The following is a 27159-nucleotide window of genomic DNA, read 5'->3' on the forward strand; positions in this document are numbered from 1 at the left end:
AGACATGACTGATACCTAGAAGAGATGCAGTAACCCTCAGCAGCATATATGATTAGGTGTTCAAGGAAGAAATACAAGCCTATAAGGGAGTTGAGAAGATAGGATGAGCTGAAGTGGATATAGGTGTATCTTGAGCTAAGTTCAAGGGAAGGGTAGGAGGAATCTGAGCAGAGAAAGGCTTCTTCGGCAGTGGGGATGGGAAGATGTGAGGCTGAGAGGTGGATGGGAGCATGGTGGTGATGCTAACACTGACTTGCCTTTGTCCAGCATTTGTCACTTCCCATGCATTGTCATAATGGGTTCGTGTACATCAGCTAAGTCTTAACCCTGTAAGAGAAGAACTTACTCTTCTCATTTTACAGATGAGGACACTGAGGCATAGAGAGGTTAAGGAACCTGCTTGAACTTGCACATGAATTCAGTGTTGGCCGAAATTCCTCCAGTCTTGAGTCCAAAGTCCACTCTCGCTGTCTTAGCCAGTGAGTGATGCTGTCTGATGAAGTTCTCCTAAAACAGGAAGGACAGCATCCTGGAGGGGGGGGGGCGGGGAGAGTGATGGGGGGACATGGTACGGAGCATAGCAAGAGACGCATGGAATCAGCAGATGAGGTCGAGTACGAAGTCTGAAGTTCAGGCGGAAGACATTCGACTTCATCTAGGATGGTGGGAAACCCCCAAGAGTGTAGTGTTTCATCAGAGTGGGAACCTGGTATTTATTTCAGATAAATTAGGCAGTGATAGAAAGGACTGGGAGCTAGAGGTTGGGGTGGGGTTGGGGCTGGGAGAGATCAAGGCATGAAAGCTATTAGCAAGGACTTGATGTTATGCAGGTGTGGGAGATACCTGATGAGACCAGGAGTGTGGGCAGGAAACCAAAACAGAAGGGTGGAATGGTGCTAAGCACTGGAGGCAGCCCTGTGCCGGACTCCAGGTGATTCAGAAGAAGTGAGTTTCCCCCCATTACGTCATTGGCCAACTCCAGAGGCAGGTAGTATTACTTTCCTTTTGCAGATTAGGGTGACGGCTTCTGGGAGAATAGTTAAGTGCCGGAGCAGGCATTTGAGCCTGCCTCTTTCTCGATTTCTTCCGTTTAAGGTAAAAATAATGTTTGGTAATAAAGCAAGGCTGCTGTTAAAATGTCGAGAACTGTTCACAGAGGAGTCAAAAACGTAATGGGGATTCCTGCATCTCCAAGGACGCAGGAATATGAGAGAGAAGGCAGAGGGTTGGTGACTACCTACTAAAGAACGCAGAGCAGAATGGAGCCAAGTGGAAGAGGCTTCCAGAAGGAAACAGGTCAGAGGGCTGGGCATTGGCCTTGCAGCTCTCCAGGTCACAGTAGCCCTGGGGGAGAGGACGGTCAGTGATTCAGACTGAAACTGCAGATGGACTGTTCAGTGGGGAAGGCTGGCACAGACTTGGGCTGGCGATCTTCATCACCTCCCCAAACAAAGGCAGCTCGGGTGGGAAGGGTGACTGGGCACGCTGGCAGTGAGGGGTGGGGAGAAGAAGCCAGGTCTGGGGTGAGGCGTGGCCTTGGACTCATCTGCTGGCATCCTCTGAGTGCACTTTCTGAACTGAGCTGAGGGCAGGGAGGGCGATCATGGGGAGGCGGAGAGAGCGGAGGGGAGAGAGTGAGGGTCCCCGTGAACCCGCTGACAGTGTCCAGAAAGAAGCTGATAGGAGCCCAAGCAAGTGAAAAGACTGTGCCATGGGAGATGGAGAAGTAGAGAGCCAAGGGATTGACGTTTTCATCAGCCGCCCTTCCTGGCAGAAGAGTGAATGAGTCAGCCATCTAGGACACCACCCCTCCTGAAGAAGCCCTTGCTCTCTCGGCTGGGACCCATGGGCGAGGTCACTCACACCTAGCCTCACAGGATGGTTGGCTTGATCCCACATCTTACTTCTCTTTTCCTGCAGCCTCACGAGACACCCTTGCAGAATCTAGGGAAAGCCTTGGACAGAGACCTGCCTTGAGTAAGAGTAGGGTCAGTAGATGAGTATACCCAGCACTGATCTTTTAAATGGGCCCCAAGGTGGTGGAGGAGACACCTCCAGACGCAATTATGTCATTATCTGTCTATATAAGGGACTATGTACAAACAAAGCTAGTGGAGCTGATGGAATCCCAGCTGAGCTATTTAAAATCTGAAAAGATGATGCTGTGAAAGTGTTGCACTCAATATGTTAGCAAATTTGGAAAACCCAGCGGTGGCCACAGGATTGGGAAAGGTCAGTTTTCATTCCAATCCCAAGGAAAGGCAATGCCAAACAATGTTCAAACTACTATAATTGGGCTCATTTCACACGCTACTAAGGTAATGCTCAAAATTCTTCAAGTTAGGCTTTAGCAGAATGTGAGCAGAGAACCGCCAAATGTACAAGCTGGGTTTAGAAAAGGCAGAGGAACCAGAGGTCAAATAGCCAACACTTATTGGATCATGGAGAAGGCAAGGGAGTTCCAGAAAATTATCTACTCTAGTTCATTGACTATGCTAAAGGTTTTGACTGTGTAGATCACAACAAACTATGGGAAACTGTTGAAGAGCCAGACCACCTTTCCTGTCTCCTGAGAAACCTGTAAGTGGGTCAAGGAGCAACAGTTAGAACTGGACATGGAACAACTGACTGGTTCAAAATTGGAGAAAGAATATGTCAAGGCTGTATGTAGATTGTCACCCTTCTCATTTAACATATGCAGAGTATATTATGTGAAATGCCAGGCTGAATGAATCACAAGTGGAATCAAGATTGCCAGAAGTATCAACCTCAGATATGCAGATGATACCACCCTTATGGCAGAAAGTAAAGAAAACTAAAGAGCCTCTTGATAAGGATGAAAGAGGACAGATAAAAAGTTGGCTTGAACTTGAACATTCAAAAAACTAAGATCATGGCATCCGGTCCCATCACTCCATGGCAAATAGAAGGGGAAAAGTGGAAACGGTGACATATTCTATTTTCTTGGGCTCCAAAATCAATGTGGATGGTGACTACAGCCATGGAATTAGAAGATGCTCCTTGGAAGAAAAGCTATGACAAACCCACATAACATATTAAAAAGCAGAGACATCACTTTGCCAACAAAAGTCCACATAGTCAAAGCTATGGTTTTTCAAGAAATCATGTATGAATGTGCAAGCTGGACCATAGAGAAGGCTGAGCACCAAAGAACTGGTGCTGAGCTCTCGAATTGTGGTGCTAGAGAGGACTCTTGAGAGTCCCTTGGACTGCAGGGAGATCAAACCAGTCAATTTTAAAGGAAATCAACCCTAAATAGTCATTGGAAGGACCGGTGCTGAAGCTGAAGCTCCAATACTTTGGCCAGTTGATGCAAAGAGTCGATTCACTGGGAAAGACCCCGATGCTGGGAAAGATTGAGGGCAGTAGGAGAAGGGGACGACAGAGGATGAGATGGTTGGATGGCATCACTGACTCAGTGGACATGAGTTTGTGCAAGCTCCAAGAGATAATGAAAGACAGGGAAGCCTGACATGCTACAGTCCGTGGGGTCACAAAGATTCAGACACAACTTAGCTACTCAACAACAAACAGCAGCAGTTAAGATACTTTGAGTAAGCAAGTGGGGATTAACGAAGATGGATGGAAGCCCACTTTGGATTGCGTGGTTGGGATGTTACAGTGTCAGGGCTGATGCTAGTGAGATGTACCTGAAAGAAAGGCATATAGGATTTGGGTATTTGGGGAAGAGAAGCATCCCAACCAGTTGCACTTTTGTGAAGAAAAAATGTAAAAGGGAGAGATGAGTGAGGTGTGCTCTGAGAAAGGGATGGGCTGGCTGCCTGGAGATGTTCTGTGCTGGGAGATGGTTGGGATTGGAGATTGGGGGTCTCTAAAGGCAAGAGAAGGGCTTTCTTTGTGATACAGTGGTTTACAGGAGTCATGGTCACTGCATCTACTTTAGAGGGAGGCATGAGAGTGACACATGGGAAGAGTCATGTGGCCACAATGGGTGAGAGAGCTAAACGGCTGGATTCGGGGAGACCTTTGCCAAATATATGTGAACAAGAAAATCGGTTTCTATTTCTGAAGGATCTGAAAAGCATACCATCTCCCCTTCATATCTCTCATCATTTCCAGCAGTATACTTCCAAAATTCTTACTGTAGCAAGTGAGCAAATCTAAAAAGGTTTTGTTGAATAATGCCAGAACATAAGATGCCAAACTGGGTAAGTACAGGAGTAAATGTTAATTTTTTATGGCTGCAGTTACTTTTGTTTATCAATAATTGCTCATTTTAATGGTGTTTGATAATGCAGTAAGATTGTTTCAGGTGGGCCTACAACTGACATAGAACCAAAACATTTGTCTGGTCCCATAGGATTTTCTCCATACCTGTTAGAGCATTTAAGCTGTAACTAAATCTGTTTGATGCCTGTTGCACAGACTGCTTATTGTCTGTTTATTATGAACTTTTTCAAAGCTGTGATGGTGACTTATTCGTTGTGTAGCCTCGGCCCCAGGCTCGTTGCTCTTTAAACAGTTGTTGGGTGGGTAGTTGGGAAATAATTACTTTTTCTCTGCTGTTACTCTGATTTATACATTAATTTAAGAGTATACATAATAATACTCTGTATGCATGTCAAGAGATTTGCACGGTCATTTAGGAGGGAGATCATGGTTATGGCTGCACGTTAGTCTGATACACAGTCCTGCTCCCGCAGAGAGATTTTGGTATTTGAGCACTAGTATGGCTTTAAATCTGGCTGTCCCCTGATGTTAGGAGCCACTGGGTGGTAGATCCTGCAGCAGGGGCAGTGGTTTAGAAATCAGACAGCTCAGACGGGCCTCCCCACCTCTTGTCTGGGTGATGCCCGCTTATCCTTCAGTCTCCACGTCAGGTGTTACGTCCTCAGCCTCACCTGTCCTGACTGTCTCCTGAACTAGATCTGGTTGCCTTAGTCTGTGTTCTCATTGGACCCTGTGATTTTCCTTTATAGCACTTACCACAAGTAGTTACTAAGGTGATGATTCTTTTTTTAATCTGTTTTATCGAAGTATAGTTTATTTACAATGTGTTAATTTCTGCTGTAAAGCAAGTTTGTTCAGTTATACATGTGTGTACCTGTGACAACAGCATATGGAAAAGCAGAGACATCACTTTGCCTACAAAGGTCCATCTCGTCGAAGCTATGGTTTCTCCAATAGTCCTGTATAGATGTGAGAGTTGGACTAGAAAGAAGGCTGAGTGCTGAAGAATCGATGCTTCTGACCTGTGAGGTTGGAAAAGACTCTTGAGAGTCCCTTGGACTGCAAGGAGATCCAACTAGTCCATCCTAAAGGAAATCAATCCTAAATATTCGTTGGAAGGACTGATGCTAAAACTGAAGCTCCAATCCTTTGGTCACCTGGTGCGAAGAGCCGACTCATTGGGAAAGACCTTGATTCTGGGAAAAGTGGAGGGCAAAAGGAAAAGGGGACGACAGAGGATGAGATGGGTTGGATGGCATTATTGACTCGATCGACATGAGTTTGAGCAAGCTCTGGGAGTTAGTGAAGGACAGGGAAGCCCGGCGTGCTGTAGTTCTTGGGGTCGCAAGAGTCAGACATGACTGAACGACTGAACAATAACAACAATACATATTCTTTTCCATTATGGTTTATAACAGGATTTTGAATATATTTACCTGTGCTATACAGAAAAGTGTTAGTTGCTCTGTGGTGTCCGACTCTTTGCAAACCCATGTAGCCTATAAGGCTACTCTGTATGTAGAATTCTCCAGACAAGAATATTGGAGTGGGTTGCTATTTCCTTCTCCAGAGGATCTTCCCAACCCAGGGATCTAACCTGGGTCTCCTGCATCGCAGGCAGATTCTTTATGGTCTGAGCCACCAGGGAAGGACCTTGTTGTTTATGCATTCTGTATATAGTATGTGCATCAGATGATCCCCACCCCTCACCCTGTAGGTGACCACAGGAGTGGTCTCTATGTGAGTCTGTTTCTGTTTCATTGATGCGTTTATTTGTGCCATATTTTAGATTCCACATATAAGTGGTATCATACAGTGTTCGTCTTTCTCCTTCTGACTTACTTCACTTAGTATGGTAATCTCTGGGTCCATCCATGTTGCTGCGAATATCATTATTTCATTCTTTTTTATGGCCAAGTAATATTCCATTTTCTCTATATGTATATATACATATACATGGAGACAACCTAATGTCCATTGAAAAGAATGGATAGAGAAGATGTGGGGTGTATATGTTGTTTCCATGTCTGCCTATTATAAATGGTACTGCTGTGAACACAGGGGCTCATGTTTCTTTTTAAATATAATTTAATCCAGATGCATACCCAGAAGTGGGATTGAAGTTGTTGTTCTATTAGTATCATCTCTGACCAGGCTGTAACTTTCACAAGGTCAGGGACATGTCTGACAGTTTCCCATCATTTCACACATACTTAACACAAACTATGTTCTGAATAAATGTTTATCGAGCCAGTGAACTCTTACTTAATCTTTATGAGATCCCATTTTCCTCATCTGTTTAAAACCTCCATATTCAAAGTTTTTCTCTAAGGTTCTTGAAAGAATTATGGATTAACTCTTCAAAATTTTTGAATTTTAAGTTATTCACACCTATGATCAGAAATTCAAACCATAGAGAGGATTTAAATTGAAAGTGTATATAATCCCTCAGTGGAGGTAACAGATAGTAAACGTTTCTTGTCTTACAAATAGAATAAAAATTAAACACACCACAGTTAGCCAGAGTTGAACCAGCCCTTAACAGGGTGGGATTATTTTCATTTCCAGCCCCCATGAATTGGTTTTCCTCTTTTAGTTTCAAAATATTTAATGCCCTAGGGGTGGGATAAAACTCTAAGGGAGGAATCTATGCTGAGAACAGGTGCAGCCAAGGCTGCAGTTCAGTTCCCATTACAATCTGCTCCATGCTTATTTATAGGCATTCCACAGAGATTTTACTGTTCTTGGTGAGCCTTTGAAGGTCTTCTCCTTTCTAGGATTTAAGGATCCCTTCCAGCTATTGCTTAATAAAGTAGTAAGGCAGACTAGAAAACCCAAGGCTATGGAATTGCAAGAATGTTTTAATAAATTTGGATGTTTATAATAAGCGACTGTCCACCCAAAGATCTGCAGCTTAAAAAGCGCTTCCGTGTGGAGTGTTTGGTCTTGGGTGGTTTTAGATGGCTGAGAGAAATCATTGAAGGAGTGGGACATAGTTAAGTTGAATAGTTAAGTTGAGTTTGAATAGAAAATTGTACAATTCTACCTGTGGAAGGACAGTCATTAATATATAGATAGTGAAAGTGAAACTCTTAGTTGCTCAGTTGTGTCCAACTCTTTGCAACCCCATGGACTGTAGCCCACCAGGCCCCTCTGTCCGTGGGATTCTCCTGGACAGAATACTGGAGTGAGGAGCCATTTCCTTTTCCAGGGGATCTTTGTGACCCAGGGATCAAACCCTCGTCTTCTGCATTGGCAGGTGGGTTCTTTACCACTGAGCCTCTGGGGAAGCCAAAAGGATGTGTTAATTCCCACATATTAAAAAAAGTTCTCATGGGAAACTAAATATTCACATATTTATTTGCTAGTTTGATGGGGGAAATTCTGCTTTGATACATCCTTCAGTTCCTTATCCTGAAGGGAAGGTAAGAGATGCAGTGCGTGCCTGCCACAGGAACCAGGTATATCTCTGTGTGTGTGTGTGTGTGTGTGTGTGTGTGTGCGCGTGCTTTGGAGTGGGGGTGCCCAATTGGTGCCTAAGGGTGCTCAGGAATAATTAAGTTTATATAACTGTGTTTGAAAAATCAGTACAATAAAGCTTTGGGCTTTGATCTGTCAATTGTGGCAATTTAACTGTAAGCACCATGCTGTCCGACATGAAGTGAGGTCAGTATGGGAAGTGATCGTGTTCACACACCGTGGGTTACCGGGGGTTCATGCAGTCACCTTGAGAGTGGTGTGTCCGAGCTAGGGGAGCTGGGGACCAGTAGGCATGGGCGCATCCTGCCTGGGGACTCAGCCTTGGACCTGGCTCCAGGCCAGCCCTCAGGCCCGGGGCTCCGGGTGCTGTTGGTAGAGAACTGGTTGGTAGAAAGACAACCAGTTACTTAAGAAGGCAGCTGTGCCAGATGGAACCCCTGGACTCTAAAACCCAGTGGACTCACATGTTAAGGAGGTTTACATGAGCCTGAGTTGGAATTCTCGAAGATAGTAATTGTGTGTTTAATATTAGCCAAGGTAATACAAGTCAAGTCTAGAGTACATAGTTCTCAGTACCATGCACGTTGTCCTGCTTACGTGATTAGTCTGCAGGGACTGATGCCACACCACTAGGAACGGGGTTTCTTGAATACTTCAGTTACCATTTATCACTTTTGCCCTCCAGGGAGGAGTCTGTTTTGCCCTCCAGTTCTGATCTACCTGAATCTGTTTCCCAGAGCTGTGCCTACTCTTCTGTCTTGTATAATACCTTAGAGGCACCAGCAATTTTCTGAGCACCTACAGTGCCAGGCATTTTACCCACATTATCTCAGATACATGCAACCCTGCAAAATAGGTACTATAGGCCCCATTTTATATATTTGGAAAAGTTAAGGCCCAAAATCACAGAGCTAGTAATGGGGAAGGCTGACATTTGAACAAAATTCTGTAAGTTTCCAAGTCTGTGTTCTTTCTGAAAATAACAAAAATTAGAATGATATTTTGTTGTTGATCAGTCGCTCAGTCATGTCTGACTCTTTGCGACCCCGTGGACTGCAGCGCGCCAGGCTTCCCTGTCCATCACCAACTCCAGGAGCTTCCTCAAACTCATGTCCATTGAGTCAATAATGCCATCCAACCATCTCATCCTCCGTTGCCCCCTTCTCCTCCCACCTTCAATCTTTCCCAGCATCAGGGTCTTTTCCAGTGAGTCGGCTTTTCACATCAGGTGGCCAAAGGATTGGAGCTTCAGTTTTAGCATCAGTCTTTCCAATTAATATTCAGGACTGATCTCCTTTAGGATGGACTGGTTGGATCTCCTTGCAGTCCAAGGGACTCTCAAGAGTCTCCTCCAACACCACAGTTCAAAAGCATCAATTCTTCGGTGCTCAGCTTTCTTTATAGTCCAACCCTCACGTCCATACATGACCACTGGAAAAACTATACCCTTGACTACACAGACTTTTGTTGGCAAAGTAATGTCTCTGGTTTTTAATATGGTATCTAGATTGGTCATAACTTTCCTTCCAAGGAGTAAGTGTCTTTCAATTTCATGGCTGCAATCACCATCTGCAGTGATTTTAGAGCCCAAGAAAATAGTCTGTCACTGTTCCCATTGTTTCCCCAACTATTTGCCATGAAGTGATGGAACTGGATGCCTTGATCTTAGTTTTCTGAATGTTGAGTTTTAAGCCAACTTTTTCACTCTCTTTTGCCTTCATCAAGAGGCTCTTTGGTTCCGCTTCACTTTCTGCCATAAGGATGGTATCATCTGCATGCCTGAGGTTATTGAGCACTTAATTACCAGGCAGCAATAAACTTAGAAGGTCTTTATTTCCTATGGAAGAAAAATTAAGGGGAAACTAAAGATCAGACAGTTTAAGTAGCTTGCCCAAGGTTATTTAGTAAGTAGCACACCCCGAATTTGAACCCATTTGGAGTGATTACAAAGGCTTTTACCCACTGGACAACACCACATACTGAACTTTTATGGGAGTGGGACTCTAGGTGAGGTAAAACCAAGGTAAAGAGTTAAAAGTAAATATGGTTAAAGGGACTTCCACCATGACTCATTCGGTAAAGAATCTGCCTGCAATGCAAGAGACCCGCGTTCCATCCCTGGGTCAGGAAGATCCTTCGGAGAAGGGAATGGCAACTTATTCCAGTATTCTTGCCTGGAGAATTACATAGACAGAGAAGCCTGGCAGGCTACAGTTCATGAGGCTGCATAGAGTCGGACACGGTTGAGTGACTAACACTACTACACTACTGCGGTTAAAAGGAGCTGGAGGACGAAGCAGGTTATAGGTTAACTAGAATCAAACTCCTGTTTGTTTTCTTTCTAGGTGGCTGCTTCCTCTGCCTCCGCCAGCAAGTCTTCCAGTATGAATCCCACAGAAGCCAAGGTGTGGAGCGTCTTCAAGGGTCAACTTGGGTGAACGCCCTTCCGTTTGTAAAGCAAAATGAATAGGGACTTTGACAGATAGGTTGTGTCCTAGGAAACTGATGTTATGGAAGTAAACATTTTCTTCCTAATGAAGGTCTTTGAAAACTCAGCTTTCCTTTCAATATTTGCATCAAACACCATCCATATACTTACATATCATTTTAGAATATCTACAAAAGTATAGTCAGTGAGAGTTCTTTTGGTCCTAGACTTGAGTTTTTTTTAAATTGTAAGATAATTTCCCTAAGTACATTTCTCAGAATCTAGACAGAAATATAAATTCTTAATTTCTTACTGAAACGGTTTTATTATCCTAACCATTTAAAACTAAATCCAAGAATGAGAAAGTCTACACTAGATGAACATAGAAAGAAGTGACACAGATTCTGGTTATTTCAGGCGCTTTCTGAAGTTTTTTTCTGACATTTGAGTCTTGTGGGTCACCATCTTATTGATAAACTATTGTTGAGTTCTTGGGGTATTCTGATAATTTCTTGGAATTTTAGAATTAAAAGAATGACCTACATTTGGATTGCTCCATAAAATAATAAGCCTATTTCTAAAGAGTTGGCTGAGCAGCCTCAACCCTGTCACCTACTTACCATGACTCAAACTGAGTTTCTCGGGAATGTTCTAGGATTGAAGATTAAAGTGGAACCATTTTTCAAGATGCTCTCAACTATTTCTCATGAGCTAATATTCTTCAATGTCTTTTTAAGAGCTACCCCAGCTCCATTATTATCAAATTTCCCTTGTTTAAAATTACCAACATTTGCCTTGTGTTTTCCTTGTTACTTTACTGTCCCAAGTAGGATCCTATGCCATAATTTAATCCTGTTAATAATAATTTAGTACTGTTTAGTAATCCTGTGGCATCATCTTGAACTGTATTTAAAGGAGATTGCAAATATCCTGAAACACACTGTCAAACTCTAAGCCCTTAGTCAATGTCATTTAGCACTCATTTTTATTTTTAAATGTAAAGTTATGTTTTTATTTAGTAGTTAATTTCTTAATTTTTTTCAAAATACGTGTTATCTGATTCGTGATTAACCACCTGTTAGGTGTCACTGCTTCTTTATACCAAGCTTAATCTTAAAAAAAGTACCAGAAAATCTGATATTTAAAATGATCTTAAGATTGTAGAAAAAACATTTACCCCCTGCCCCCAAAAAATTCTCATTGAACTTAGAGTCTGTGAAAATTAAAGTAAGGAGATAAAAAGGAGAGCCAGCAATATGGGATTTCTTTTTTTTTTATTATTATTTTGGCTCACATTTGACACAGTGCCTCATTATAATTCATCCCTGCTGACTCTCAGTTTAAGGGCCGATACTTATTTCAAGTGTGTCCTGTTTTCCAGAGTAAATGTCAGCAAATGCTTCAGCCATTGCTGAGCGTGAATCACGAGAATTCTTGGCACTCCTACAGAGGTGGACTGAGGGAAGAGAGAGAACAGTAGGAGAGGGAAGGGAGGGAGGAACAAAAATAAGATGCACTAGTGGATGACTCAGAACCACTTTTGGCCTTAATTTTCTGTCCTTGGTGGATTTCAGTCACACTATTCTCATTAATCGTCTTATCTTCATGTGCTTCTTTAATTTTTTAAAATTTTAATTAGTTTTTGTTTTTATTTTACATTGTAGTAGGCTTCCCAGGTGACTCAGTGATAGAGAATCTGCCTGCCAATGCAGAAGCTGTAGGCTTGATCCCTGGGTCAGGAAGATGCTCTGGAGGAGGAAATGGCAACCCACTCCAGTACTCTTGCCTGGAGAATCCCATAAGGAGGGATAATCCCACAGAGGAGCCTGGTAGGCTGCAGTCCATGGGGTCGCAAAGAGTCAGACACGACTGAGCGACTGAGCACCCACATCCACAGTTGATTTATAGTGTTAATTTCCGGTGTACATGCTTTTTCCATTTATTGCGGAATATTGAGTAGAGTTCCCTATACGATCCAGAAGATCCTTGTTGGTTGTATATTTTAAATACTAGTGTGTATATGTCAAACCCAAACTCCCAGTTTATCGCCCCCCCTTCCCCCTTTAATAACCATAAACTTCTTTTCTGTTCCTGTTTTGTAAACAAGTTGTTTTGCATCATTTTTTAAAGATTCCCCATGTGAGAGATATCATGATATTTGTCTTTCTGTGTCTGAATTAGTTCACTTAGCTCAATAATCTCCAGGTCTATCCATGCTGCCACAAATGGCATTATCTCATTCTTTTTAATGGCTGAGTAATATTCCTCTCTCTATATATATCTTTTTATCCTTTCATCTGTTGATAGACGTATAGATTGCTTCCATGTGTTGGCTATTGTAAACAGTGCTTCAGTGAACATTGGAATACACGTATCCTTTTAAACGATGGTTTTCTCTGGACATATCCCCAGGAGTGGGGTTACTGGATCTTAAGGTAGTTCTTTGTTTAGTTTTCTAAGGACCCTCCATACTGTTCTCCGTGGTGGCTATACCGATTTCTATTCCCACCAACAGTATGGGAGGGTTCCCTTTCTCACACCTTCTCTAGCATTTCTTGTTTGTAGACTTTTTGATGATGGCCATGTTGACTGGTGTAAGGTGATATCTCATTTTAGTTTTCATTTGCGTTTCTCTAATAACTAGTGATGTTGCGCATCCTTTGATGTTCCTCTTGGCCTTTTTGTGTGTCGTCTTTACAGAAATGGTTATTTAGGTCTTCTTCCCATTTTTTTGACTTTTTTTAAATTTTAATATTGAGTTGCATGAGCTGTTTGTAAACTTTGGATATTAATCCCTTGTCAGTCACATCGTTAGCAAACATTTTCTCCCATTCTGTAGGTTGTCTTTTCATTTTGTTTGTGCTTTTCTTTAATGTAAGAAAGCTTTTAATTAGGCCCCATTTGTTTATTTTCGTTTTTAGTCCTATTATTCTGGGGGAAGGATCCAAAAAGATATCGCTGTGATTTATGTCAAAATGTATTTTCCTATGTTTTCCTCTGAGAGTTTTATATAAGTATCTGGTCTTGTATTTGTGTCTTCAGCCCATTTTGAGTTAATTTTGTGCATGGTATTATGGAATTTTCTAACTTCATTCTTTTGCATGTAGTTGTCCAGTTTTCCTGGCACCACTTTTTGAGGAGACTATCTTTTCTCCATGGTATAGTCCTGCCTCCTTTGTTGTAGGTTAATTGACCATAGGTGTGTGAGTTTATTTCCAGAATTTCTGTCCTACTCCATTGATCTGTATTTCTCTTTTCATGTATTTCTGTTTTTATAGTTGTTTGATGACTGTAGCTTTGACGTAGAGACTGAAGTCTGGGAGCCCGATTCCTCCAGCTCCAGTTTTGTTTTTCAAGCTTGCTTTGGCTATTTGGGGTCTTCTGTTTCTCCGTACAGGTTTTAAAATTTTTTGTTCTAGGTCTGTGGAAAATGCCATTATTTTGTAGATTGCATTGAGTATGTTGATTGCCTTGGGTAGTATAGTCATTTTGACAATATTGATTCTTCCAGTCCAAGAACGTGGTATATCTTCCCATTTGTTTATGTCATCTTCATTTTCTTCCATCAGTGTCTTACGGTTTTCGAAGTACAGGTCTTTTGCCTCATGAAGTAGGTTTATTCCTAGGTATTTTATTCTGTTTGTTGTGATGATAAATGGGATCATTTGCTTAATTTCTCCTGATCTTTTATTGTTGGTGTATAGAAATGCAACAGTTTTCTCTGTGCTAATTTTGTATCCTGCAACTTTACCAGATTCCTTGCTGAGCTCTAGTAGTTTTCTGGAAGCATCTTTTGGATTTTCTGCATATGGTATCATGTCACCTGCAAACAAGGGCATTTTTAGTTCTTCTTTTCCAATTTGTATTCTTTTTATTTCTTTTTCTTCTCCGATTGCCATGTCTTAGACTTCCAAAACTATGTTTAATAAAAGTGGTGAGAGTGGACATCTTTGTGGTGTTCCTCATATTAGAGGAATTGCTTTCAGCTTTTCACTGTTGAGTGTGTTGTTAGCTGTAGGTTTGTCATATGTGGGCTTATTATTTTGGGGTACGTTCCCTCTATGCCCACTTATGTTGTTTTTCCCTTGATGCTTTTAATATTTTCTCCTTGTTTTTAATTTTTTCCAGTTTGCTTGCTATATATGTTTAGTTTTTGTGGTTGCTGTTGTTTGTTTTTATTGATGGCTGTTCAGCAGTTACTTGATTTTAGTGTGTTCGTGAGAGCTCATGTCCTCCCACTCCACCACCTTGCCTCCACCTCCCTTCATATGCTTCTGATATATGGCTTATAACATTTATACTAGCCTCTTCATGGAGATTTTTGCACACTTTATGAGCATATTTCTCTAAATATCTTTAGCTTTTAGAGAAAAGGTGTTAATGCAAGGTAAAGCCTGTATCAAATCTTGCTCATGTTCGGCACCTTTCGAATGAAAGTCAGTCCAGCTCTGAGGCCGTACGTCTAGGTCTAAGTTCTCTCTCTTGTCACTCACACTTGTTAGTCACACTGAGGTGTGTAGGGTGAAAGATCAGATCATGGTTAATCAGGGGAGAGCCATTAGAGAGTCTGTGGAGTGGACACTGGAGCCCAATGGCTTGGCTTTTATTCCTGGTTCCATGCTGGCTATGATACTGGGAAACTGCTCCTCACTTAATTATAAACTTAATTAAACTTAATTTTTATTTTATGTTAGCATATAGTTGATTGACAGTGTTGTGTTAGTTTCAGATGTACAGCAAAGTGATTCTTTGTGTCATGAAATGGGGATGCTGGTGGTGACGTTGATAATGATACTCACTATACCTTTCTTATAGGAATATTGTGAGGACTCAGAGTTCAGAACAGTCCCTTGTACTGAGGGGCTGTCAATAAGCGTCAGTTATTATTGTCATCATTATGATGTTCATCAGCCTCACCGCCACCAAAAATAAACTTAAGAGATGTGTTAGTGATTACTGATTAAAACGTATATTTCATTAGAAGCTGCTTGATTCAGTGATTATACATTCTTTCTTGTGATTATACATTCTTAATTGTAGAGTTCTTCCATGCAAAATATTGCTAAAGTGCCAAATTACAAATTAGAAGCTATTGATAGACTCAAACCACTACAATACCAGCTGGCTTATTTTCCTTGTTAACCATTTAATAGATTGCATTTGTATAAACTAAAAAAAGCAGTGCTGCCAGTATAGAAACTCATTAACAAGGATCCAGTTTGAAAGGATACAAAATTTTAAATTTTAAAAACATTTCTTTGTTCATGAACTTTGTTTTCTTTCCAAAACAATAAGTGTGCCGGCATGAAAGGGTTTGTTATGTGAAGAGCACAGGTACCTTCATTACTGAAGCATAATACCTGATCAGTTAAGAAGAGTTTTGGCATCAGTGTCTTCAGATAATATAATAAGATATAGGAGTTTGTGCTGATACCACCAAGCACATAAAAAGGAAAGAAATAGCAGGAAACATCAGGCTTCATTTTTAATCTCTTCTTTGGGGAAGTTCATGAGCTGTTTCATCAAGTTTTATTCTTGTTTTCATTTCCTCCCTGTATGGAGAAGGGATGTGTGCACTTAAGGAATTGTCTTTTTTGACACAGGTAACTTTTGGTCGGATAAAATTGTCAAATACTCCACTAAAGACCCTGAATCACAACCAGCTCTTCAGAAGCATTCCTCAAGCTTTAGATTTGATCACTAGATTTTTATTGTGCAACAAAGAATCTATGCGCTGTTTGATCAAACCCTTGTAATATTGTGCAGACAGAATTTCAGAAAACTTTTGATAAAACCTTTAGCTCTATTAGTTCGTGTTGCCTACTTGACTGTCAGATAAAATAAAGTCACATTTGGGGTTGTGCTCTTACATTAGGCTATTCCAGGCAGCAAACAGCTGGAAGGACCGCATTCTCCTAACAAGAAAAGACACAAAAAGCAGGTGATGTGGTTCATTGCACCAGGGGACACCTGTGTTTACTAATGGTCACTTCAGCTGCTTAGCACGAGCTAATAATTTCAGTTCACCATCTTCTGTAACGCTTTGGCCCATCACGGACTTCTAGTAGGCTTAGTTACCCATCACTCACATTCTGGCACTAAAAATAAACTTCACTGCTTCCTATGTTCTCAACACTGTCAGCATCCCATTCTTTTACCTCATCAGCTGAAACCTGTGCTGAATATTCCACTCATAAAGAGGTCAGTCATGTTAGTGGCTTTGAGGGATGAGGGTTTTTTGTTTTTTTTTTTTTTGTTATGTGTCTGTTACAATGTTCGTGGTAATAAATCTCTACATATCTGTAATACACGCAGAAGTAAGATGCAGATTGCCATCTCAGTCGTAAGAGCAGACTGTTAATTGGTGTGCTTCATTATTTATCTAAAGAGTTTCAATTCCGGGAATTCCCTGGCAGTCCAGTGGTTAGGACTCTCTGCTTCCCCTGGAGGGGACACAGATTTGACCCCTGGTTGGGGAACCAGGATCCCACAAGCCATGTGGCATGGCCACATAAATAGCAGAGTTACAATTCCAAGAAAAGCATAATAATCTTAACTCACACCACTTATATTTATAAATACAGAAAACTTATCTTTTAGCTCCCTTAGTTGAAGAAAATATATGATAAACTTTATAAACTCTGTTTATTTTTCCTTCCCTTCCTTTTCTTTCTTCTGCATTTAGCCTGTAAAAACAGAGCCTGAGAAGAAGCCACAATCATCTAAGGTAAATGATTTAAGTCAACTAAAGAATTATTGGGAATCTTTGAAATAATAATGAATAACTAATTTTCTACATTGGTTACTGAATGGTTTAAAAAAAAATTGTCAGCTAGCTAATTTTGGATTACCCTTTTGAACATGATTATATAGAGTGGATATAAAATAATAATGTTAACTATATATATAGTTAAGATGAATAATATTTTATAAATGAAAACAGTTTACTTCAGAAAGCATTTTGTTCAAATCTAGGTATTTATAGCTGAAGTAATTAAAAAGGAAAAAAAAACAGGAACAAAGGACAAGGGATAAAGGGTAATGCGTATCTGATTGATGATGAGATGTGGAGAATCAAGGTGTCTAGCACCTTGAACCCAGCACCTAGGTGACTTAAAGATTACAGCCTCCCCTCAGAGGCCCGGGTGGTGATCTCACCTCGGTTGGTGGATAGTTGTCAGTTGCTCAGGATACAGCTCTGACTTGCCCTTGGGAATGGCTTCCCTTTCCCGACGCGTGGCTGTCTAGACCGAAAGCCGATTCCCGTCTGCGTGGAGACGGACCCCAGAATGTCGGCGAGGGGCCAAGTGTCTCTTCAGTAAGGTGGTTGCGTTACTTCTCGCAAGCTCACTTGAGCAGTTGCTCAGATACGATTGGCAAGGTTTCCCGTGGAAAAGCACAAAGGTGGTTTGGGCTGGAGTACTTTAAGTGCAGGCAGGGGTGGGGGCGTCAGGGTCATCTGGGTAAAAGATGACGCTTACGTGATTCTGGGTAAGACCTCTTGGTGGCCCCTGAGGATGCTAATTTCATAGTCGCCTATAGAAGTGTAATTCAGCAGCTGGTGGAAGTTGTCTTCTATCCCAAATTTAAATGTTTTTGGTTACCCAGCCTCAAGAGAATTGGGTTTCTGGTGTTACCTGTCTTCTCTACTTGTAACACAGAAAAGATTATGTAAATCATTTAACTGAAAAAAATTTAGTGTTCATCTCCTATGAAAGGATTTTTTTTTTCTTAATTAATTTTAATTTCTAGAGTAGGATCCTCCTATAAACAGACTCAGTGTTCAGAGTGATCTTTTTGATGTTTCTGTTGATGGACTTGGCAGTTACTAAATGATCTACATGAATTGTGAAAAACAGCCTATAATTTAGATACATACCTATGTGAAAAATCATTCCAGATGAAATACTACATTTTTCATGATGTTTTTTATAATTATCGTCATCAGACTGTTGGTAGGATTATTATCAACCAGACGTCAATATCCACTTCTCTCACTGGGCCTTTCCCAAGAGAGGCAGAATGGTCTAATTGGGATCTTTGCTTCTGAGCTTATTTGCAAAATACAAAAACAATGGGCTGGAATGTAATTGCAGTTTTATCTTTTGAAATTGACAGCCATCTGTGGCTCACGAGAAAAAAGCCCAAGAAGTAAAGCCAAAGGAACACACAGAGGTAAGTGATCATTATTAGGACTTGATATCATAAGATGAAGCCTTTTTTTTTTTCTTCCCTTATTTGTGTGAAGAATAAAATTCTGAACTCTCATCTTTTCAACACTTAAGTCCTACCTAAGATGGCAGTTATTTGTTTTCCTGTTAAAATAGCACCACTGTGTGGCATCCGCAGGCATTGCAGTTTGCTCCTGTGATTCTAGCTGAATTTGGGAGGAAGGAATTGCATTGTTTCAAATTTTGTACCCAAAGTGAAATTTGTCACAGGTATATCATACTAATTTAAATTCTCATAACTGACTACATAAAACACAACTGTTATGCATTGCTCTCTACTCCTCAGAGAAAAGTAGTTATATGTGTCATATTGTTAACCCAGTGGGGGGTGTGTGTGTGTTTTCAGCCAAAAAGCGTACCCAAGCACTCCTCAGATGCCGGCAGCAAGCATGCTCCTAAGGAAAAAGCCGTTTCCAAACCAAGCGAGCAGCCACCATCAGAGAAATCAACAAAACCAAAGGTAAATGAAGCAGACAGATAGATGAAAGAAAGAAAGTGAAGTCTCTCAATCGTGCCCAACTCTTAGCGACCCCATGGACTGTAGCCTACCAGGCTCCTCCATCCATGGGATTTTCCAGGCAAGAGTGCTGGAGTGGGGTGCCATTGCCTTCTCCAGGGGGTCTTCCTGACCCAGGGCTTGAACCCAGGTCTGCCGCATGGCAGGCAGATTCTTTACCAGGCGGATAGATGGGAAAACACTAATGTCAGCTAGGGAATAAGATTCAGATCCTCTGCCTACACTGACGTGTGTAGGCGACTCTTCAGAGCTGTGCCAAATATATCTAGCATAGCCCAGATTTAGTGCTATCACTTTACTGGTGTTACAAATAGCCTTGGGGAGACTTGGGACTGCGTGGGGCCTGAGGAGGGCATCAGACGGGTCTGGGGGATGTTCCATCATGCCCTCTCACTGCCCAGCAGAGAGAGACCAGCTGTGACCTTGAGGGAGCAGGCTCTGATGTCTTATAGAGAGGAAGCTGGGAGTTGAGGCTGCCTCCTGCCCTCCCTCCTCATGACGGTTTAGTTGCCAAGTCGTGTCCGACCTTTGTGACCCCATGGACTGTAGCCCACCAGGCTCCTCTGTCCATGGGGTTCTCCAGGTCAGAATACTGGAGTGGGTCGCCATTTCCTTCTTCAGAGAATCTTCCTGACCCAGGAATTGAACCCGGGTCTCCCACATTGCAGGCAGATGATTTACCGACTGAGCTATAAGGGAAGCCCTCTCCTTATGGGCTGTGGGATGCCCTGCATGATCTGCTCCTCACCTGGAGGTCTTAGAGTTTTGAGGCTTTTACGGGAGACATCAACTTACAGAGCCAAAAAATCAGAAATGTATTTTGTATTTCCAGAACTAACAGGAGTCATATTTAAGAAGAGTAAGCATCTATGAGAAGAACTTTTTCATTGCAAGCTCTTGGAAGACCATATATATATCTTGTATACGACAATATATCCTGATACAACAGTCTGTCTTGTATCAGGATTGCCATGTGGCCCACCGACTGCAGCCTCTTGTGTATTTTATTTGGCTTACCGTAATCAAAACAAATTTTAATTAGCTGCTGACAATTATAGTCAGAATAGTTCACATAAAATGCCAGCTTCTAGCTTCTCTTAAAAAACTGGAATCGCTGGCCACAGTGGGCTCCCATGGCATCACTTGACTGAGTCCCTACAGCCTGGTGTGAGCCTTCCTGGCCCACTTCATCTGTGTGTGTTACCAGCACGGCCTCCGTAAGCTCTGGAGTCCAGCTCTGTGTGCCCCGCCTTGCATCGTGACCATTTCTCTACAAGATGTCCACGAGGGGAAACAGGCTCTGTGTTACTCAGACATAATGGTTGAAATGTATGATCTTGAAAATGGTCATTCAGCATTAACTCAGTTCTGTCGATCTTTAGACCAAGTCCCAGGACAAGATTTCCAGTGGTGGAAAGAGCGCCGTTCCTGCTGGTGTGGCTGCAGCGTCTGCCGAACCAGCTGACAAGGTGAGCACGCGTGAAAGGCACGGCGTGTGCATGGGCCCTGACACTTGTCAGGTCTGTTTGTGAGAAACATATGCTCAGCGAAGACCCGTTCTCCCCGGGTCAGCCTCTGTGTAACCATTCGGCGTTCCGGTGCTGTCATCCCCAAATAACCCGTCATTCGGTAAAACTGAACACGTCGTGTGTGACATTTTATGAAGAGGAGCGTGCATCTAAAGAATAGAGAAGAGAGCAAGACACCAAAAATGAATTTAAAACTCCTGTGTTCGATACAGTTACCGAGCACCTGCCATGTGTAAGGCCTCATGTCAATACCAAGGAAATTAAAATGTAGGTGGACTCAGACCCTGCCAGCAGGATTTATAGGTTTGGAATGAAGCACATAAAACTCCCATGAGTGCTTGAATTAGCATTACTCTCAACTTTTCATATGAACACTACCCTCTTGAAGCAAGTAAATCATGTGTGGTCATGGCATGAATTGATAGGGGAGGTTTTCGAGGGGGTCTCACAAGCCCTCTCAGGAGTATATGTGCCCTGCTGGAAAATTATGGGCAGCTCCCCTAGATCCTTTGAAGGGACTAGCCTGAGCGTGTAAGACAAGAAATGGTCTGCTCTTTCTACTCAGAGCAATACAGAGTTAGCAGTGAGTTAGTAATCAGTTTGGAAGCCATATTATCCCAGAATTTTTAGTACTTATTTCTCTTAAAGCCGCAGGTAACTAATTGCAGCAACGATAAGATGGAAATGAAAGGAAAAAAAAAATGTCTATTTTCCTGCTTCTCAAAATGGGGACTATTATCCCCCAGCAGGTTAGATGGTAAGGAAAGTCATAGGATGGCCCAAAAGTATGGCCCATCTTCCTGAAACATCCATTTTTCTTAGATTTTGGAAAAGAAAAGGCACACTTATTTTTTCCAAACTAATACAGGTATCAGGTGGCATGACGGCAAAATTTACATGAACTTTAAATGAAAATACTCAAATTTTAAACTGTTTTGTTTTTCCCAGCAGACCCCCTGTATGTACCTTGAGACCCCCCCCGCCCCCCCCCCCCCCGCCCCATCCACGGGTATACTTCACTCTCCTGTGTTGATGAGAGATACTTAGATGCCACAGATTGAAAAGTGAATAGATTGAAGGCGGAGGATTGGATATCTTGGAATAGATTTAAAATGCACTCAGAATTTGAAGATGTATGCCGCACATGATTTAGCCAGGGTTATCTATAAAATCAAACAGTAAAGTCAGGCAAGGTTTATATGGGACTCTGCTGTGCATTGGCTTTTTCTGGGGCTTGGGACAAATTATTTCACTTTTCTTTGCCTCTAATTTATCTCCTAGCAAATGAGATTGACGAGACCTGCGTTTTCCTTTTCAGTCCACACCATGGGTAATGCGCTGTGGACTGTGGTCTGACTCTGCAGAACACACCTGCAGGCTGGCCTCTTTTTCTGGATGCGCTCTGCTCAGTCGTGTCCGCCTCTTTGTGACCCCATGGACTGTAGCCCACCAGGCTCCTCTGTCCATGGGGATTCTAGCGTGCCTGGGGCTGCATTCAGGCAGATTGAAACAGGCCCCCGCAGGGAGCTGTTTGTGGAGACAGGGATTCTGTCTGATTTGGAGAACCCAGGAGGACTTTGAGTGGATACAGTCTGAGTAAATCATGAAAGGAAAGCTGGGATTGCAGGCTTACAAACATAACGAGAGAAAAAAGTGTAATCTGTGTGCAAAGTGCATTCCAGTGTGGGTGAAGCACAGGAGACGTGAGTGGGATTGTAAGACCAGAAAGACAGGTCGAGGCGCTGCCGCGGAGCACGCTGAGATGCATTAATCCCCCTGGCAGTGGTACAGCGGGCAGCAGGTAAACACAGGGGATCAGAGAACAGATGGAGCGATGAGATGGGATTAAAACCAGGCTGCAGGAGGATTAAGTGATCACAATGGCTATGATGAGACAGAATAGAGATTGGAAGGAGGGAGGCTGGTCAGGGGCTGTTCCGGGGAGTCTGAAGTCAGCCTGAATTAGAGCTAGGATAGAATCAGTGAGTGGGGAGCAATGCAGGAGGCGTGGCAGAGATGCAAGCTTCAGGTTTTAGCAAATGGTGGGCGGCAGTAAACTCTCAGACAACCTGGGGCCTCAGCGTCTGAATGAACTAGGTTGGCAACCCTAAGGTGAGGCAAGAGAACCGGGCATCACTGCTAGGTTTGTGCCAGTGCAGAGTCAGCGCCCGTGAGGCGAGCATCTTCTTAAGCCGTGAGCCCGGCCCTGGTTACCACTGACGGGTGCACAGAGGTCAGAAGGAGGGGAATTGGTGGAGGTGGAAACTAGATGCCTGCCTTTGGACAGGCTGAGTTGAAGTTTCTGAGGTGTCCCGAGAGAGGCGATTCAAGCATCGCTTTGGAGGCCAGGTGACGATGGAGAAGGAGAAGCAGGCTGGGGGGAGAGAGTGACTCTGAGTGAACACCTGCGCGAGGCTGTGGATGAACCGAGAAACTGAATTCAGCTGCCAGGACTTGGGTTCACCCTGGTGCCTCCACAGTATCCTTAGTACAGTGATCACAGCAGTTGCTTATGTAGTACTTCGGTAGAGCTTAGCGTGTGCCCAATCACGGGCTTTCACACTGTGGTCGATCAGTTACTTTAACCCTCACAACCCTCTGCAGTGGGTGCGGTGACTACCCTGGTTCTCACACACACGAGGATACAGAGGTTCAGACGTGACCTGCCTGCAGCTTCCTGCAGCCAGTGTGTGTGTGGGATGGTGTGCAAACCCAGACCGTCTGAGCCGGTATGCTCTGCTTCCAAGCTCTGCTGTGCAGATTTCAGAGACCTTCAAATATGACAGTTTCCCATTTTCTTCAACCCAACTATCTTGCCATTTAGTTCCTGCCTGGCCCCGAAAGCATCTGGCCCCTGACCCTAGAGAATGATTGCCTGGGCCCAGCAGCCCAGCAGAAACACGCAGTTTGCGTGGCGAGGGGCAAAGCAGAAGGTCTGCCAGAGGGGGCAGAGGGCAGAGGGCACAGGTGCCAGCGTAGAACCAGGATGGCGCTGCGAGAGGTGAGAGTCAGGAGACGGGTGCCTGGCAGAGGAACGGAGGGAAGATTCTGTCCGGGTAAAGGCATGGAGATCGCAGGTTAGAACGTTGTTGGCAATTACAGACGGAGCAACCGAAGCAGTGGTGGGAAGGGCATTCATTTCACGGAAATGAAGGAAAGAGTGTGTGATGATTTGACAAAGCAAGGGGTGTGGAGGTCTTGATGTGTGGGTACAAAGACCAAGAAAACAGCACCTAGAAACAGTGGCTGCCTTGTGATAAGAAAAAATTTATGAACATTGCAAAGACTAGCTACAGGTACTGGGAGAGGCAGCCAAGAGCCATGAAGGAAGAGATTGGTAGACCGAGATTCAAATCCTAGTGCTGTCCTTTACTGAGTGACCTGAGAAGTTACTCAACCTCTCTGAGCCTTGTTACGTTACTAAATGAGATTAATATTATTATTACTTATGATGTCCTGAAAAATATATAGCACATGTAGTGTCTGGCAGAGAGCAGATGTCCAGTGTATGATCAATATTATTTGTGTTACAATGTATTCATTTTAAACTATGTAATATTATTGAACTTGATGACCATATCTGAGAAGTTTTTATCTCTTTCTCAATCCCCACCAGAATAAAGAAAATAAATCGTTAGTATCAGCCGTACCAGCTGAATCCAAACCAAGTAAACCGTCTGGAAAGGTATGAAGACAACAGTGCATTTTTGCATAGGTATTTATTCACAGTCTCTGTGCTTGTGGTGGGTGATCTGATTTCTCGAGGGCAGACAATATGAGGTGAGGGTAACTTACAGGACCTTTTTAATGAATTGTTTGAAGCTAATGGAACTGGGTTGGAAGTGTGATTTTTTTCATGTATGTTTGTAACATTTTATATTGTAATCCTCTGTTCTGAAAACTCCAGTTATATATCAAGGAGTTTACATTTCAGTTTCTCTCCTGTAAATGTACTTTCTTTAAACAGAGAATTAAAGAAATCTAAAGAATGCCAGGCACTTCTTTATTCTGAAATTTCCAATTGAATCAGCCCAAAGCTAACAGGCCCCAGATTCTATTACACAGTCTGGTGAGTTCCTGAAGTTGTAGTAGATATATGGTAGTTGCAAAAAAAAAAAAAAAAAGCGATCATTTTTAAGCTGAATTAAATAGTAAAGGGTCTCTCCTCAACTTGTTATTTTTCCCTTTAAAAGCAGCTTAGTCTTCACAATGAATCTTTTTTTTTTTTTTTTTTAAGTAACAAGTTGTTTTATTTATTTGGCCACACTGTGAGATATGTGGAACTTCCCCCACCAGGAATGGAACCCTTGCCTTATAATGCCCCCTGCAGTGGAAGCCCAGAATCTTAACCACTGGACTCCAGGGGAAGTCCCACAATGTGTCATTATTAACCTCAAAAATAGGATGGAGGCACTGTTTCTTTCATTTTACCATTTTAAGCCCATATCGACAGAATAAGCTGTCACTTCTTATAATAAATTTAACATCCCTTTCAGGAAATTTCTATTTGTAAACATCTTCAGACGAGCAAGTGAACAAAAATCCACAAATGAGTAAAAGAGCAGAGGGCAATCCATTTTTGAGATACATTTTATTTGGGAGAGGTGGAAACAATTGATATACAATACCAGGCATTTTCCCTCTTTCATATAGCAACATGATCATCATTCTTTGTATTTTGTTTTCTTTTTTCTTTTGACTATTGGTACAGTGGTCTGGCAGCCATAATTAACCATACGCTTGTTCACCTAGTTAATGCCTTTAGACTTACTGAAATTGTGATTCTTACTTGAATGTGGCTTTCTATCTTGCCAACCTAGAGTCTGAACTCTGGGACTTTAATAAGTGCTATTACAGACCAGATTTTAACCATTTTGATAGTTGAAGAACTTTTGGTGTTTGGTATTTTTCTACATAGAATTTCTTTTGGTAGTTAAAAAGTCAAAGTGAAGGATGTGTAGCTAGTAGCATTTACATATCTGCTCTGTTTTCCAGTCAGACATGGATACTGCTCTGGATGACTTAATAGACACTTTAGGAGAACCTGAAGAGACGAAAGAAGATAAGCCAGCATATACTGGACCGGAAGTTTTGGTATGTGATCTTGATGTCTCTAAAGATTCCTACCTAGTGAGTAGGAGGGCTAATAGGTCCTGGTCCTGGTGCACGCAGGGATGCACAGTTCTGCCACTTGAAGAGAAACAGGATGCTGTCAGTGTCCGTGATAGCAACTGACCATGAGTGCTGTGGTTGGAACTGTCCCAGGGAGCTATGCAAGTTGTGTTGATCAGCAAACACTGCTTGTTTCTTCTGAGACTACAGCTGGGATGTACTCTGTTGAGTCACAGAGACTTATGTTCTGTCTTTGAGGTTTACATCCTTATGGTTTCCAGATATTTCCATCCTGTGACTTGAACTTATTCTGATTTCTAGATATTTTCTACCCTCAGTTCATCTCTATTCCTGATTCATAAAAAGCAATTATATATTCTTTGGTATTAAGAAAGACATTCCATAGATTGGAAGAAAATATTGCAACAGACACAACAAAGGACTTATTTCTAGAGTTTATGAAGAATTTTTAAAGTGAGAAAAAAACAACCCATTATAAAATTAGGAGAAAATTTGGCCAGTAGACACATGAAAATCTCCCTAATGATTAGAAAAATGATTCTAAAACACAGAGGGATAGCACTTCACACTTACCTGATTGGCAAAAGTGTAAAAGTCTGACACGTGGCCTGGAGTCTGTGAATGTCACATAAATATATGCATACCCTCTAACCAGCAGTTCCACGTCTAGACAGATTCCCTGGAGAGGGCCTTGCCCAGTGTGTAAGGAGTTATAAGAACAGGTGAAACATTTGGAAATGATTTCATTCAACAGGAAACAAGCTGATGACAAGTGGAATGCTTTATAGTGGTTAAAATGGTTTGTTCATATATCAGTATGGTTTCATTACAAAAGCATAATTTTGAATAAAAAATAGTACATTGCAGAATGATATGTAGAATTTGATCTGATACCATGTATGTAACACTTGAAAATAAGCAAAGTAATGGTGTATATTTTTTATGGATACCTACATGTGGAATAATTGTTTTAAAATATACTCAGCTTTATCCTGATGGATGTGATAAAGTTTGGGATGGTGGCTATCTCTGGAAAACAAGGAAGAAAAATTGGATTGGAGAGTGCTGAAAAAGAGACATCACTCTGACTTTTTTTTATTACATAAATAACTAGATCTGTTGAGTTATATAGAAATTCACTGTTATTAACTGCTCTTTTGTAGGTGTAGGAATATTAGATAATGCAAAATATCTTAAAATAAAATGTATTTTATATAGGAATCAAATTTAATATATTGGTTTGAATATTTTATAGCATTATTTACGGGTTAAGCCTATTAAATATGGCCAAATATCTGTAGAAACATAAAATTTCAGAGTTACATAAAATGCTGGCTTCTTAATGATTTGTATTTAATCTCAATAATTCTGTAACTTAATAATGCAATAGTACTTTGGTTTAAGAATTATGTATACATTATGTATGTATGTATTATACATTATGTATGTATTATTTTAAGAAATATGTATGGTTTTAGAATTATACAGCTAATATCCCTATACGTACTTTTTTTCCCTAGGATCCAATGAGTTCTACCTACATAGAAGAACTGGGTAAAAGAGAAGTCACACAGCCTCCAAAATACAGGGAGCTTTTGAATGTAAGTTAAATAGTTATGTATTTACACC

General features: G+C 41.9%; 1 protein-coding gene across 9 annotated transcripts in view; it reads left to right on the forward strand.

Moving 5' to 3' along the window:
- Nucleotides 1-27159, forward strand: part of CAST (calpastatin) — a 122653-nt gene that overhangs the window by 59846 nt on the left and 35648 nt on the right. For 6 of the 9 annotated variants that reach the window (XM_065918813.1, XM_065918726.1, XM_065918644.1 and 3 more), the window contains 9 exons: nt 10038-10097; nt 15996-16061; nt 16806-16847; nt 18239-18295; nt 18698-18811; nt 20251-20337; nt 24014-24082; nt 25393-25491; nt 27051-27131. In XM_065918813.1, the coding sequence (XP_065774885.1) occupies nt 10038-10097; nt 15996-16061; nt 16806-16847; nt 18239-18295; nt 18698-18811; nt 20251-20337; nt 24014-24082; nt 25393-25491; nt 27051-27131 (675 nt within the window). The remainder of the gene's footprint in view (nt 1-10037; nt 10098-15995; nt 16062-16805; nt 16848-18238; nt 18296-18697; nt 18812-20250; nt 20338-24013; nt 24083-25392; nt 25492-27050; nt 27132-27159) is intronic. The other 3 variants (XM_065919053.1, XM_065918978.1, XM_065919103.1) reach the window with 1 other exon arrangement.

Source organism: Muntiacus reevesi, chromosome 1 (assembly GCF_963930625.1).
Source record: "Muntiacus reevesi chromosome 1, mMunRee1.1, whole genome shotgun sequence".
Lineage (NCBI taxonomy): Eukaryota > Metazoa > Chordata > Mammalia > Artiodactyla > Cervidae > Muntiacus > Muntiacus reevesi.